This window comes from Cheilinus undulatus, linkage group 15 (genome assembly GCF_018320785.1).
Source record: "Cheilinus undulatus linkage group 15, ASM1832078v1, whole genome shotgun sequence".
Taxonomy (NCBI): domain Eukaryota; kingdom Metazoa; phylum Chordata; class Actinopteri; order Labriformes; family Labridae; genus Cheilinus; species Cheilinus undulatus.
Window position 1 is genome coordinate 7,591,458 of NC_054879.1, and position 12,968 is coordinate 7,604,425.

The window sequence follows — 12,968 nt, forward strand, 5'->3', positions numbered from 1 at the left end:
AGAGTTGCATAATCTTTATCATTTTTGTCCCGGTGGATGATAAATAATTTAGACTTTGGTTGGCAGGTGCACTCTTTGTCACCCTCTGGGTCACATACACCAAATTATTCCAAATTATTCTGCAAATTATATTTTTCTCTGATTTTCCTAAATGGTCATCAACTGTCAGAGAATAATTCAGATTTTATTAAACAAGCCTCCCAATGATAACTTTGTTTTTTTCAAAATTAAAAATAAAAAGCACTGTTCCACATTATTGTGCACAACAGAGTTTCAAAACATTTTATAGGTTGTCAAGAACTGAAAATAATTATTTGTGGAACTTGCAGCATTAGGATGTCATATTTACTGAAGTTAAAAGCTATTTGAATCAAATCATCTCAACAGGCCAAGCTACATGTTCACATAGGAGCACTTCTTTAATATCACCTTCACAATTCTTGTATCCATTCAACTTGGGAGTTTTTCTGCTTGAATTTCTTTGCAGGATGTCAGAATAGCCTCCCAGAGCTGCTGTTTTGATGTGAACTGCCTCCCACTCTCATAGATCTTTAGCTTGAGGAGGCTCCAAAGGTTCTCAATAGGGTTGAGGTCAGGGCAGGATGGGAGCCACACCATGAGTTTCTCTCCTTTTATGCCCATAGCAGCCAGTGACACAGAGGGATTCTTTGCAGCATGAGATGGTGCATTGTAATGCATGAAGATAATTTTGCTATGCTGTTTTTGTACCATGGAAGAAAGTGGTCAGTCAGAAACTCTATGCTTTACCGGGATCATTTTCACACCTTCAGGGACCCTAAAGTGGCCTACCAGCTCTCTCCCTATTACTCCGACACAAAACATGACTCCATCCCCTCCTTGCTGACGTTGTAGCCTTGTCGGGACATGATGGCCATCCACCAACCATCCACTACTCCTCCATCTGGACCATCCAGGGTTGCACGGCACTCATCAGTAAACAAGACAGTTTGAAAATGAGTCTTCATGTATTTCTGGGCCCACTGCAACCGTTTTTGCTTGTGAGCATTGGTTAGGGGTGGCTGAATAGTAGGTTTAAGCACGACTGCAAGCCTCTGGAGGATCCTACACTTCGAGGTTGGCAGGACTCCAGAGGCACCAGCAACTTCAAATACCTGTTTGCTGCTTTGTAATGACATTTTAGCAGCTGCTCTCCTAATCTGATGAATTTGTCTTTCAGAAACCTTCCTCATTATGAATCAGCCACAAATTTCTTCACAGTATGATGGTCATGCTTAATTTTTCATGAAATATCTGTTTTCATACCTTGTCCAAGGCATTGCACTATTTGATGCTTTTCAGCAGCAGAGATCCTTTTTCTTTCCTATATTGCTGAAACCTGTGGCCTGCTTAATAATGTGGAACATCCTTCTTAAGTAGTTTTCCTTTAATTGGGCTCACCTGGCAAACTAATAATCACAGGTGTCTGAGATTGATGTCAGTGATCCAAAGAGCCCAGAGACAATACCATCCATGAGTTTAACTGAAAACAAAAAACTGAATGTTTATGACACTAAAATCCAACTTGCATAATAATTTGGAACTCGGTGTATGTATGGATTGATATACGTTCTCTAGATGCAGTGCAAATATCCCTATTGAATTACACATTGCAGAGAAAGACCCATGGGGAAGGGTTGGGTTTTGGTTTTGGAATTGAGAAAAGTTGGTAGCTGTAGGTTTGTAATGACACTGTTTGTAATGATGCGAGGGTTAGGTTGCCTACACATACACTTCATATGACAATGTATACCTGCTTCTAATGTTAAAGATGAATAAAAAGTTGGGCACAAAAAAGCTTGATTGAAGCCCTAACAGCCCGACTCAGACAGCAGCAACTATTGCCTGTGATGTTCTACAATGCTCTTGTTGCAAATCTGTGGTCTGAGGCAGAACACAATCAATCGGGGTGTCTCTATTCTTAAAATAATTGATTCTAAGTTCTGACTGTCACTTTTAACAATTACGTACAGTAACTTAAATTAGTAACCAAACAAACAACACACTTGAGGTTTATTTATATTCTCTTTAATATATCTTAAAAATGAATATACAATCTGAGAAAGAAAAAGTTGAGGATTTGAAGAACAGGCTGTTAATCTTCTCCTGTGGCCCAAAGATGGAGGTAGCCCAAGCAAAGACACTTTCCAATCCCATCCCGGAAAAAAAAAGAAAAAAAAAAGAAAAAGAAAATAACCACTGCTTACTGCCAAAATAAAGGACGTATGGCAACGTGTCCAACAGAAGTTTAAGTCAGAGTATTAGTAAGGCTAAGATTCAGTACAAAGAATCAGGCTACCATATCCAGGATGCAACGGTTTACCATGGCAGTCAGTGACAGGATGGCTTCATATCAACAGTAGGTTGCTTCTGCCTTCAAGCTTTACTAGAAACACCATGGATCACCAACATTCTCATATTCTTTCAATAATCCTGGTAATTATTATATTGTCAGATCCTTTATTTTGGCAGAAGCCAGCGTCTGCTGTTGTTCTGCTTGAAAACAAGAATAACTTGAGCTGTTTACCCATGGGGCCAGAATAACCAAAGAAGAGGGGTAAAAGGGAACCAGAGCATGCTAACAAGTCACATCATTTCAACATGTCATACTGTAACTGCGCTCACGCATACACTCACTCAACAAGCACAGAGTTTCAACTTTTACACGCACGCACACCTCCAACGTAAAACTACATTTCTGACATCCTTAGTAAAATGCACCACTGGCAGATCACAAAGACTTTGCCTCATGCAGACGTGTGAACATAAAGCTGAATGGAGTGAGACCAGTCATGATGTTCAGAGATAACGACTCAAACTGGAGGCACGATGCTACCCAGGGCCGAATAAAACACACACAAACAAACACACAAACACAACACACCCTCAATGGCTGACTGACGGACAGTCTCGCTTTCTTTCTCTCTCTAACAGACGTGCGCACAGAAGGAGACATTTTACCATAAATGTCCACAGCAGAGGTTCAGAAAGACGTGTCTGATAAGTTTAGTTGCTTAGAGGAGGTTCAGTGCTTCTCATGGTCTACTGACACCATTTTAGCTGTAGAATGGTACCACTACATGCTCTCTGGAACTCCAATTGGCTAACTCACTGCACGCCAAATAATCTTTGACACAGCCATGAAGGGAGTTCCATTAAAGCACTAAAAAAACATTAGCTCATTTGCCTGCGTGCTGCCTTGACTAGCTAGTAGCACTGCTACCCAAGTGTCGTTATGAACCTCTGCTTTTGACTTTTCAGAGCATATGCAGACAGTGAAAACAAACTTTTGACTAAAAAAAGAGAGACTGGAGTACTGTCCTCTGGAAGTACATTGCATGGTGGTTAGGATATCTCCCACAGTATAAGAGGAGCAAACAGTGCTTTCATAAAGTCTAGGATGGTGAAATGTCTTTAACAACTCACATGACTGGGAATGGCACAATGACTTTGAGGTTTAAGTTCTGGATTCTCATCTCTATCCTCTATTAATCCTGTCTAAGGTGTTTGCATGAATGCTGGGGGAACAGAATAGGACCTGCACCAATACCAATACTAAGCCTATGGACTCATACTTATAACATTATTAAGGCTGTTCTCAATATCTTTTCCATTATGATGTCAGCTTCTGATTATTTGGACTTGAAGGTTAAATTTGGAGCCATGTCTGCAGTTTTTATTTTATGTAAAAATAACAAAAGTAATCTGAAAATGGTGCTCTGCTAAATTGTCAAAATGAGAAGTGAGCAAATCTGATGGGAATAAAAAAAACTTTAAATATCACTTTAAAAAACTGTAGAGGTATTATAAAGTATCTGTATATGTATTCAGTATCCAAGTACCCAAATCTAAGCACTTTTCCTTGGTCTGCTTGGTGCCCCCATTCAATGATGCAAAAATTTAGGGGATAAAACAATAAGGATACATTTCTTCTTGTTCTGTCACTTGAGGCTGGTGGAAAATTGTGCATAAAATATTCACTTATGAGCTTTTCGTTAATTATTCCAAGACAGTCTGACTTCTGACTGTACAACCCTCTCAAAGACCATTCGAGTTAGACGCTGTACATCTTATAATGGAAGTGCCATAATCTGCAGGTACAATGAAATTCCAGTTTGAGATTTCTTTTTGAATTCAACTTCCTTCATAAACAAAGTCAAGCACCTACATTCATGAAATAACCAAACTGCAAATATTATAGACCAAGCAACATCTCAAATAAAGAAAGGAGGTCTAATCTGGGATTAAATCATGTATCAACCCATTTAAGAAGTAGTTACACCGACAGTGGCTTGCTTTAGCTTCATTAGCTTTAGCTAAAGCTAACGCTGCTACACTTGCTATGTAGTTAATGTGACTACATAAGCAAATGTAGCCAAGTTAGCTGTAGCAAGCTGAGTTTTAGCAAAAAACGTAGCGAAAGCTAGTTTAGCTATGTCGTTCATGCAACTGCTTTGTGAGTTTGGCTTAACCACATTAGCTATGTAGCTCCGTTATCTAGGTAGCTTATGCAGCTAACAGAGCTATGTAAGGTATTTTGCTGCGTTAGTGTTTTTCACTATGGTCAAGCTTTAATCCTGTAAGCAGACTGTTTGTCCAGATTTATTCAATGATTTATAAGCGAGTTTTGTAGGTCAGGATTTTAACTTGTCCTAACCATCACCTTAATCCTTACCCTATCCCCCCACTGAAGTCTAAACCAATTTTATTTTGAAAGTTAAGTGTGTATGTCCATCCTGACAAAGACAGAGTCTCTCATGAATGGTCTGCAGGAAGGGCCATCAGAGATGTACGGTCTGTTGCCAGATCCCTTTTATTTATTCCAGGAATGTCCAGCAGAAACAGAATTCAGTTTCAAATCATGATTTATGACTGTCCACCTAGAGATAGGCATGCAGACTGTTGGAATATCAACTCCTGCTGTATGATCAGAACTGTAGGACAAAAACGCTCAAGATTTATGGCATCATGCTGTACTCAGATCGGTGCAGTACGATAGTCAGGCAAGACCTGAGTGCTCACACTTCGACTGAGACGAGGACACAGTACTGACAGTTGTTAATTTCCTATACAAACTCCAAAAGACAGAAGCTGAAATCAGACCTGTGTGATTTAAGTCATATTATATGCCAGGACGTCTGCATCTATGTCATCTCATTAATGATTTGAAAGATAGGACATCGAACAAGCAGGCCTGATTTTTTCATGATGCTTTCAGGGCACTATCGCCAGTTTATGCAGGTGCAATCGAGGAAAAAGAGTGTTGGAGTGGTGAAATAGGCTATTGTTTCCTTGAGCGGCTAATTTCATACGTGGTTAAACACTAATTTTAAGTGCATTTAGCCAACTAGGCTCAGGAAAACACCTTAAAAACAGTCAAAATCAAGCACTATTTAACACAATGGCAGAAAGTTGTTGCCTTGCGTGGTTTGCACTAGCAATGTAAGTACTATTGCAGAGGTAAACGTTTACTATTCTGTGCTAAATTTGGTGACTTAATGCTTTGAATAAGTGCATAAATGCCAGTATAACCGGACATAGCCTGCAAACAACTTTCTCTTGATTTTCTAGATTGAAATACGGACAAAAAAAGCACTGCTCCTACTGTCTTTTTTTTTTTTTTTTTTTTTTTTTTTTACATCAGAGCATTTTTCCAGCCTATTAGTAGCAAGTAACTGGAGCTATAGTGGCTCAAAGCAGCTAAAGGCTGTGTTACAGTTTAGACATAGCATCTAACCTGGGCTGTGGGCCTGAATTGATACAAGCTTTGATAGTCAGTTTTAAGGACTTGTAATTCTGGTGCCAACTTCTCAGAGTGCTGACTTTATTTGTTTAACTGGGTAACATGCCAATCATGCCAAAAATTGAGTAGATCGGTTTGGAGCAGTGAAGCGGGGCATGATCTTGCCCCCCTGTTCACTGCTCAACAAATGACACGTCATCAAGCTGAAATTCTGCCTCACTTCAAAATCAGTCATTCAACTCAAAACCCTGACTAAAATCATCCTGAAATTGCACTGTTTATGCAAGGCTTTATGAATGCTATACTGCTGTTTACTATCCAATGTTCAGCTCCCGCTCTTAATGGAAATTTTGGGCTCCTGAGCGGCTGAATAATTCACCTTATTTTTCAGCTTGTCCGTATCTGTTTCTGCCTGCTGTTAAGTGCTGGGTGGATATGATACGATGGGGTTTTGGAGCTTTTTTCCTGCCTTTTGCAGCTTAAAAACAGCCCAATCAGAGTGAACCAGAACATAAAAGTTGCAGGCAGGAGAGCTTAACCGATTGTCAAAATGCACTAGAAAGCACCATTAAGCAAGAATGGGGGTGTGGGGATGCAGTTTATAATTCTCTGTGGGTTCAAATTGCCATTTAGGGCTTTTTTTATTGTAATGTAGCAATCATTGTGGATTTAATGTCATGTTTGGTAACATTTTGTCCATTAAACTTTGAGAACCATGAACAAAAAGGGCTGTACTGTTTTGCTTTTGTTTAAAATATTAAAATCTTAATGAATCCTTTAAACCTCTTAGTCATTGCGTCATGCAGAGTGAAATGTGTCACTGTTGTAGTACTTTATGACTGCACTGAAAGTATGAATAAACCTCCCAGAGAAAAGAGGATATTTGTTGGTTTGTGTATAACAGAGAGACAGATGGAGGAAGGAGGAGAAACATGAGTGATACTAAACACAGTGCATTACATTTTGCTGTGAATTTAGTAGTCGAATGATGCTGTACTGGAAATGAAAACGCACAAAAGGTTTGAATGAGATTTGCTCACATGCAAGGAGAATGAACATAGAACGAGACATTGTGGTCATTCACATGCTGTCTAGTGGGGCAGTAGGCTCTCTGTCGTCAGTGTGTGTGTTTGACTGATAGGCTAGTGTTCAGCAACCTGTGTATTCACCTTTTACTACAGGACGTGACACCGTGTGTGTTTTTCTTTGTGAACTCACATGCATTTTCTCTTTTGCGACACAAACATGGCAGGCACTGGAACAGAGAACTGATAGCAACAGAAATTCCCTCTCATGATTCATCAGATTTTCACACACTTGAACGTCATTTCTGTTCTTTTTTTTTTCCCCGCCCGTGAATCATCACATCTCGTCCCTCGCCGTTCGTTGCCATGGCTCGTTTCCGTCCGGCTCGGGGACGTCCCAGTGAGGCGGCTTCATTCAGTGATCTCTCCACAATGGACAGACATTGTGGTCATTGTAACACTCATTGATTAGTATAATTAAAGCACAATTTTCTTTTGTATGCAAGCCCTTCCTCAAACGCATCTTTTTTTTTTTTTCCTTTTTTTTTTATTTTGTTCCTGCAATGTGGAGTTTATTGCAATCAGGTGAACAGCAGGTAATGGGCAGAGCTGTGCCGAGAGGAGGGGAGTGGTAAGAGTCAGAGTCAGCTGTTGGTTCACACACGTGGGGGAGTTGGCCAAGGTAAGCAGAGGCAAGGTAGAGCAGTTTGGTTGGTTGGTGCAGGCTGACGTTAGGTAGCTGATGCTTCTATCATCTGGCATAGTGCTTGATGTAATCTTGGACCTTATTCCGAAAATCCTCCTAGATTGGAGACAAAGAGAGAGAGGATATGAGAGTTAGGAGGAAGAAAAAGATGACATTTAAAGAAGATGAACAGCTGATGAAACAAATAAAAAGACTGACAGTTTTATAATGCTTATCCACTATGTAGAAAAAAAAAATCAGTCCACAGCACATCAATGCAGGCTTAGAAAACTCAGACAGATGGATGAGAAAAATGCCACACAAAATAAAACCCTAACAAAGTCTCCAGGCGAGGTAACTGGCTGACAGCATGTATGTGATATGTGAACATCATGATCCACACTGGATCCATTAAATATCTAACCCTCTGCTCTGCAGATTCCATTATCCATTTGGGAATAGTTGACATCTTTTATTTTTATCTGGCGAGAAGGTGGTGAGTCGTATAGCTTTACCTTTGTGTTAAAACAAGTCATAGCACATCATTTCATTTGCATATACAACACATTCAGAAAGTATTCAGACGTCACTTTTTTCTATTTTGTTATGTTGCAGCCTGATTCTACAGTAAAAAAAACAACATTTTTATTCTCATTCATCTACACTCAGTATCCCATCATAACAAAGTGAAAAGAGAATTTCTGGCATTTTTCCAAATGAATTAAAAGTAAAATATCACATTGACATCAGTATTCAGACCCTTTGCAACATCACTTGAAACTGAGCTCAGCTTGCTCCTATTTCTCTTGATCACTGCTGGGATCTTTCTATACCTTGACTGGAGTCTAGCTGTGGGAAATTAAATTGACTGGACATGTTTTGGAAAGGCACACACCTCTTTATGTAAGGCCTCACAGCTGACAATGCGTATCAGAGCAAAAGGCAAGCCATGAGGTCAAAGGAAGCACCTGAAGATCTGACAGACAGGAATGTTGCAAGGCATGGATCTGGGGAGGTTCCAAAGAGCACAGTGGCCTCCATTATTCTCAAATGAAGGAAGTCTGGCTGAACCAAGACTCTTCCAAGAGTTGGTCATCCAGCCAGCTCTTGGAAAGGCTTAGTTAGTAATATCTAAAAACACAAAGGGGGTCTGAATACTTTCTGAATGCATTGTATGGGTATTATTAATGCACCACTCTCTCTACTTTGTGAAAGAAGCTCAGAAGGTCTGTTATTGTGAGAAAAGTGGAAGAAGACAAACAAAAACTTCACTCTTGAATTTCTTTTTTATCTACCCTACTCCTCTCTCTAGTCCCTGTCTGGGTGAATAGCGATGAAAATGGAAAAAGGGTGACGGGGTAGAAATGGAGTGCTATCTCATTCTGCTTCACTCTGCATTGTTTGCAGACTGTTGGAATGCTGTCATAGGGAGCAATGGTATGGAATAAAGCTGATTTTGTCACTGACACCCATTCAAGTTTCACTCTGTTGGAGCAAACCGTTGTAAGTGTGATGAACTTTACTGAGGCGATAAACATTCAAAATCTTGCATCAACCAAGCCTTTCTAGCAAAAGCCATCCACAGTATACAGAGATACTTAATCACCTGATCTGAGGTGGAAAAAAAAACAAACTCAAAAATTAATTTAAAAAAGGTTGTTCCCCTGCAGCATTTTACTGAAATTTTGACCCTTTATGCAACAAAATTTAAAATGTATGGATGTGCATCATCTGTGTTTAAACCTATGGAAACAATATGAAGAAAACAAATGTTGCGTAATTTTTTTTTAAAGTCACTCAAATCCTCTTTCTTCCTCATATTTATGCCCACTTTGAACTTCAGCACGTGGTCTTCAGTATACCCACATGACTACATGCATTGCTAGCTACCATATGATTGGCTGATTAGTAGTGCTGTCAAAATTGTGTGATTAATTAATCACACGAAAAATGGTGTGGTGAAAAACTGAATGCATATTAATTGCACTGTTGTCATATGTCCCTCTTTTCAACAAGCATCCACCGTAGCACTGCAAACATGATGAAAAAATGAGCCAAACATGTGTTGGTCTTTTGATCTTTAGCCATTTATAAACACTAAAGATTCACACCATCCAGGACTGACTCAAAGGTCAGCCTCTCCCCTTCTCTGCCCATTTGTGTGTGCCTTTCCAGAGCGCACTCACAAATGGACATACATGGAGAAAACCACATTCACTCACATTGCAGAGATGTGCTGTTACAATTAATGCTGTCTTCTGAGTTGTGTATCAGATCCAGAAGTAAATACCTGGAAATAAAAGCTGACATGTTGATCTACTGTCTCACTTTCATCTTTCGATGTCAGACCCAAATGTTTTCAGTCTACTGCAAAAATAAAGGAACTTGCCTCTGTTCGAATAAGTTTACTCCTTTGTCGCTGCTTTAAAAGCTTGTTAAAAGTTCATTTATAACACAAAAGCATGTTCTTTTGTTACAAACTTTTGTGACGTCACTTAAAAGGTAAATAAGTTTTCATTACATGCTTGCGTTTTCATGAAGAATAACAGCATAACTGTTTGGAGCAACAAAATACTAGTGAAGAAGCAGAGAGACAAAAAGAGGGATGAGGCAGACAGCTGTGTGCAGACTGAGAGCAGGGGCAGGCCTGCAGCCAGAATGTGTTTTAGGGGGGGATAAGGAGGATAGTAAGAGTTAACAGAGTAGTAGATCAGAAAAATTGTGCATCCACTCTTAATAATGATAATAATCTATCACATATGCATACATCTACATATAAAACCAATTACAAATAGAATTATACTGTGAATCTACCTGTTATCCAGTCTAACTCATTGCTAACTTAATTGCTTGACAGCACAACTGATTAGATAATTGTGTTAATCAGCAGCTGAACAAGCCTACCCTATGAAGTAATGAGTATATATGGTCTAATTCAAATGCAGACTTTGCCTAGTCATGTGTGCCCCCTTTTCTCTTTCTCCTGGTTTCTGTCTTGCTGCTCATACCCTCCTGGCTGTGTTTGGCTTCTCTCCATCCCCACCCACCATCCATGCGGCCTCTGACCTCATACTGGTTGCTCCCTGGACCTATCCCTTCAGGCTACATCTTGCTGGATCATCGTCTGTGTGATCTTTACCCTCCCTCCTCTTCCTTGGCTCTTTCCATCATCTCTTCAACCACTTTAGCCGTTTGAAAACACATTGTTTGATTTAACCTAGTTTGCTTGTGTCTAAATTCTATTCATGTTTCAGTCAAACTCCTTTTTGATACATCAGGCAGCTTGCTTACAGCTTACAGAGAACATCTTAAATGCAGTGGCAGACTGCTTTTAATCTGTGAGCTGCAGCAGATTGCATAAAAATGCACGAGCAGTTCATTTGTTTTCTGAATATGTGGGATGTGTTTTTGGCTCTACATGAAGTTTATACTGTTAACTTGTTCACTATTTGGTTGAAACAAACAAGTTTGGATGTGTTTTTATTTTCTCCGAGGTCACTAAAGTTACTCCAGACAACACGTACTTCAGCTGCACGGCTTCACTCATGCATATTTAATTGTTTACTCGCTCCCACAGCACAGACAACTTCAGAAGACTTACGGTTCATTTCAAAAGTCCCAAAAATTACTCTTTAGAGTCTTTCCTAACCATTTTCCTTGATCTGGAAAAGCACAGAGGTCCAAGACAGGTGCAAATAAGAGAATAGGATAAAGCGTGGGTCTGCTGTGTAAGAAAATTATTTACTTAAGATGGACCAGAAGTGCATCTAATATGCTGCAGTCTTCCTGTGTTGTTTCATGTTGTTCTGTTTAACATGAAAACTGAAGCAGCAAATATGAGAGTTGTTAAGAACAGGCAGTTCTGACAATAATACCAGTTCAAAATAAGAGATAGTTTCCCAGAATAATGGATCTTGGACTTGCTTTTTTCCTGCTGAACTTAGCCCGAACCAAAATATGACCCCAAAACCGAGGTACATGTGGCCTTTGTGAGCCGTTACACTCGTGGTAGATGCCATCCAAAGCTATTAAGATCATGCGGCTTGCTTGTTTTCTTGAATGGTTGAGAGGTGTGTCACTTTAAATATAGTTGATGAAAGGAATTGTGGGTCATACTTTCTCTCTCCTTTGGTAAAGGATGGTCCACTGTACTATAGGAGATGGTGAAGGAAACAGTGAAGCTCCTTTCCTTTCTTCATTTACTTTACACTATAATACAATTGGCTTTTAACCAGTTCATCTTTGGACTAATTTAAATTGCTACCAGTAAGTAAGAGGGGTGAAAGCTTACCCCCACCTCTTACCTTTCCCTCTGGTCCTGCACTTTCTAAACCTGCAAACTGTCCATCACTGCTAGGCTCTGAGCAATTAAATGCTGCCTTGCTCCCCACGCTCTGCAGTACAACATGAAAATTTCCATCCAAGTGTCACAGACAGACATCAGCAAACTGATTTATGCCTCAGCCTCAACGGTTAGTAAGTCATGCGCACATTTCTGGGGCTTCTGTGCATGAGCGACAGACAGAGGACGTGAGAAAAACCACGAGTCGGGGGAAGAGGAGGAGATAGAGAGAGATGGGAAACAGGGGCACAGTGTGTGGAAACAGATGACAGACAGGACGGCTGAAACGCTGCCAGCGACAAAACTTGAGCAGTGATGACAGCAGTGTGAGTATCCGTCCACAGAGAGAGGGATGATGGATCGGCCAATTGAGGCTGAGGGATGTTTCCCCCTAAGACCAGTTTTAACGGCACAAGTGGTCTGCACTGGTGCAGTGAGGTGGGTTTTTACTATCATGGACTGTGTGGGTATGTCTGAGCTCTCACATTGCTTTAGTTTATTCTAGTTCCAGTGAAAAGGCAAAGCTCAGTAAATTAAGAAAAACGAAGTGCTTTAAATAGAATTCTACCACTGGGAGCTCACAAATGCTCTCTTCATGTTTAAGCCTCTAATAAACTGATTTGATGCAGTTGGAAAGGTCAGTGGTTCAAATAATTCAATAATCTTTTTAAATGTTGAGCTTTGAGGCCAGGCGTAAAATCCGAGCAATAAGCAATGAGCAAGGCAGCAGAGTTAGATTCAAATATGGTCAAAAATGTTTCAAATTCAAATCCTCAGGCAACATAATCAGAACTTGAAAGGGTCTACAGTGTAGGATCACATTACCAGCCTCTATTTTTATGCAGCTGGTTTAAATTTATAAAATGATCCATGCTCCAGTGGAACACTCAAAAAGAAGTATGTATAAAAAGTTTGCTGAGGGAAAATCTACTCAAACAACTGTTTTACCATCTTGAAGCAAGACTCTGGCTTTACACCCACAATGGCAGAAGATAAACTGATTTACTAAGACAACACCAGCAAGGCTATGCTAATCTGGTTGTCAGTGAAGAAATCTCTGGTTTTGAAAAATTGCAATAAACAAAAAGTGTCTGGTGAAGTTGCATACATGCATACTCAAACAAGCCCATTTTTGCATTGATTAACATCTTTACA

At 39.9% G+C, this 12,968-nt stretch overlaps 1 protein-coding gene across 2 annotated transcripts in view; it reads right to left on the reverse strand.

Moving 5' to 3' along the window:
- Positions 1–2,035: 2,035 nt before the first annotated feature.
- Positions 2,036–12,968, reverse strand: part of ube2f (ubiquitin-conjugating enzyme E2F (putative)) — a 77,782-nt gene continuing 66,849 nt past the window's right edge. For both annotated transcript variants that reach the window (XM_041807121.1, XM_041807122.1), the window contains one exon: positions 2,036–7,588. In XM_041807121.1, the coding sequence (XP_041663055.1) occupies positions 7,538–7,588 (51 nt within the window). In that variant the 3' untranslated portion in view covers positions 2,036–7,537. The remainder of the gene's footprint in view (positions 7,589–12,968) is intronic.